Below are 2,917 nucleotides of genomic sequence, written 5' to 3' on the forward strand. Positions count from 1 at the left end.
ATAAAGCATGTTTAACCTCTGAGAATTACCAAACTTATCCCGTGATTAGTCCCCGGTGATGGCTGCATTAGTTGTCCATTTTGCCATGTTGCATTGCGTTTTCCTCTTCCTTGGGGTCTTTGTTCTGTGAAAAACGCCCCTTTGTGGTTCCTTTTGTATTCCGTTTAATGAACCTGTCGTTTTCCTTCGGGAAATCCTTTTTAGAGCCGACTTCATGGTGAAGAACTTCAACTCCGTGCAAGCCGTCAGTGCTAGTTGTCTTCTTTTCTCATCTAGACAGGCCGTGTCTAACAGCTTAAAAGCCAGTTAAGCATCAGGAAGCGTCATATTGTACATTTTCACTCGGTTGTATCACTGTTCGAAGTCAATTGTGTAGTCCGTCATAGAAACGGCACTATCTTTCGTAAATGCTATCAAAATAAGAATATGCTTCATATGCGCGGTCCATCTCCTCCTTTAGGAACACGCCGTCCACTTTTGCAAACAATGTTTTCATACTGTCTTCACTGTCCAAATCTTCTGCGGGTATTTCCATCGCTGTTTCACGAGCTCTCCCGTCAAGCCCCAAGGCAACATCAAGGGCTTGTTTCTTTTCGTCGAGGTCGGTAACCCTCGTCCAGATATTGACTTCTTTTTTTCAACACTCGTATGACCTGGCTTCATCAAACTTTGGCGGAACTTTATAACTAACTGCCATCTTACAACCATCCTCTGCTACCAATGTTACTTCTAGTAAACACAATGTTTAATCAGTTCAAACTTTTATTGAGTACACAGCTATAGCTAAGACACACTTGTCAGCCATCTCCCACTCAACACTAAACACCCCCTGCATGCGTTAACCTGCACAAACCGGAAAAAATCTCCTGCCGTAGTGAACATTGTAGAGGGAAAATAACATGTTATCATATTCAACTGTTAAAAAAAAAAGTATTTTTAAATAGGTCCATTTAAAAAAATAAAAAAAAAATAAGTAGGTATTAAGAGAGAAACAGTGAAACCCCCTGTCTATATTTCATTGCACAAACTTTATTTTCTGAAATACTACAGTTTCAAAGAATATGAATTGTCTGCTGGTCACTTCTCACCACCAGATAGTCCTGGACAACAAGGCTCACAGCGGCAAGGTGAAGATCCAGTTACAAAACCAGGCGTCAATAAAGGAGTGTAAAGACCCGAGCGTCTCTGGACACGGTGAGATGAGTGAGTAGATGGATGGGGCTCAGTAACATAGACTCGTAGCAGTCAAAGAAATACTGCAGCAGTAGTAAGCAAGTGAAAGATGATAATACACCAGCAGAAAGATAGCAAAGGTGTTGAAGAACTTGAGAAAAATTTATAGTTGCTTTCAGTTACTAGTACTCATCCAACAGGAGGCTTTATAAAGACTGCTTACAGCTCTGCTTCCTCCCTTTTTAAACTTTCAGCTGAGAACTACACTCGTGTAGCGTTTGATGTCGCTGTGGCTCTGGTGTGCATGCTGTCACTGCTGCTGTGTGGACGCTCCATACTGCGAGGCATCATGCTGCAACAGGTACGAAAAGTTACAATTAAGGAAAAACATACAACAGAATGAGCTTTGAATTCAAAATTACAATCGCCAGTCCACGCTGATTCATCATTTACAAGGGAAAACGTGTGAGACTGAAAATATAGTAACTTTGTGTTTTTGTGTTAAACTGTGTTTATTTATTGTTTTTGTTCCTGTATATAAATGTCCAGTCAATAAACCTTTCACCACATGTGAACATCATGCTTTAAGCTAATTTCTCTCTTACTGTCTCTGTGTGGTTATAAGGAGTTTGTGCAGTTCTTTGGGGAGACTCTGGATCGTAAAGTCTGCTGGGCAGACCGGTTGGAGTTCATTAATGGATGGTATATTCTCCTTATCATCAGTGACATCCTCACCATCACTGGCAGCGTCATCAAAATCGGCATTGAGTCTAAGGTGTGTCCTGTCACACCCTTAAGTGACAATAGCTGCTATAGTTTCTCCTTGTCGTAAGTTGCAAAGAATTTAACAAGCTTTTAGCTGATGCCATTGAGTACTGTTGCTGAGCCTTCTTTAAGTATTGTTTCTTCTCACAGAATATGTCCTCATATGACTTATGCGGCATCCTGTTGGGTTCCTCCACACTATTGGTGTGGGTCGGAGTAATTCGCTACCTCACATTCTTCCAGAAGTACAATGTAAGTGACTGGTGTGCATCAACTGATACTGATGTTGTAAGTTTCTGTTGATTGTCAGAAGTTGATAAAACTGCTTCTCTAAATGGGTTGACGTAATGTAATAAAACCTGTTAATCAAGCATCTATTCTCTCTCCCACATTGTAATTTGATCTGTCTAATGTCTTCCGCAGATCCTGATCGTGACACTTCGAGCAGCATTTCCCAATGTGATTCGGTTCTGCTGCTGCGTGGCTGTCATCTATCTGGGCTACTGTTTCTGTGGCTGGATCGTCCTGGGACCATACCATGTCAAGGTGAACACAATTCTAGACATGGTTGGGATCATTTGGTGCATGACATTTACATTTTTAAGTTCTTAAAGTGCCCATATTATGAAAAAAAACACTTTTTCTGGGATTTGGGGTGTTCTTTTGTGTCTCTGGTGCTTCCACACATATACAGACTTGAAAAAAAAAATTTCAATGCTTTTTTGAATGAGATACGGATTTCTGATTGTCCTCTCCCTTCAGTCTCCGGGGGAGCTGTTCAAAATCTCCACGGCTTTCTACGTCACTAGCCGAGATGAGGTGGCTTACCGTAGCACATGCTAGCGCTAGTATGCTAGCTCATGCTCAATGGCAAAACACTGCTACAACACACTAGTTCACCATAATCTACAAAAGAACTACTCACATGCCCCTGTTCTGCAGGTACTCTACAAGTGCCCCTCGTTTAGAAGAAGTCTCC

The 2,917-nt window shown here is 41.5% G+C and overlaps 1 protein-coding gene across 2 annotated transcripts in view; it reads left to right on the forward strand.

The window, feature by feature from the left end:
- Positions 1-2,917, forward strand: part of LOC116706740 (mucolipin-1) — a 64,269-nt gene that overhangs the window by 56,844 nt on the left and 4,508 nt on the right. Inside the window, exons 7-11 of one of the 2 annotated variants that reach the window (XM_032543714.1) lie at positions 1,095-1,203; positions 1,428-1,534; positions 1,799-1,948; positions 2,089-2,190; positions 2,362-2,484. In XM_032543714.1, coding sequence (XP_032399605.1) covers positions 1,095-1,203; positions 1,428-1,534; positions 1,799-1,948; positions 2,089-2,190; positions 2,362-2,484 — 591 coding nt within the window. The remainder of the gene's footprint in view (positions 1-1,094; positions 1,204-1,427; positions 1,535-1,798; positions 1,949-2,088; positions 2,191-2,361; positions 2,485-2,917) is intronic. The other variant, XM_032543723.1, reaches the window with a different exon arrangement.

Source organism: Etheostoma spectabile, chromosome 2 (genome assembly GCF_008692095.1).
Source record: "Etheostoma spectabile isolate EspeVRDwgs_2016 chromosome 2, UIUC_Espe_1.0, whole genome shotgun sequence".
Taxonomy (NCBI): Eukaryota; Metazoa; Chordata; class Actinopteri; order Perciformes; family Percidae; genus Etheostoma; species Etheostoma spectabile.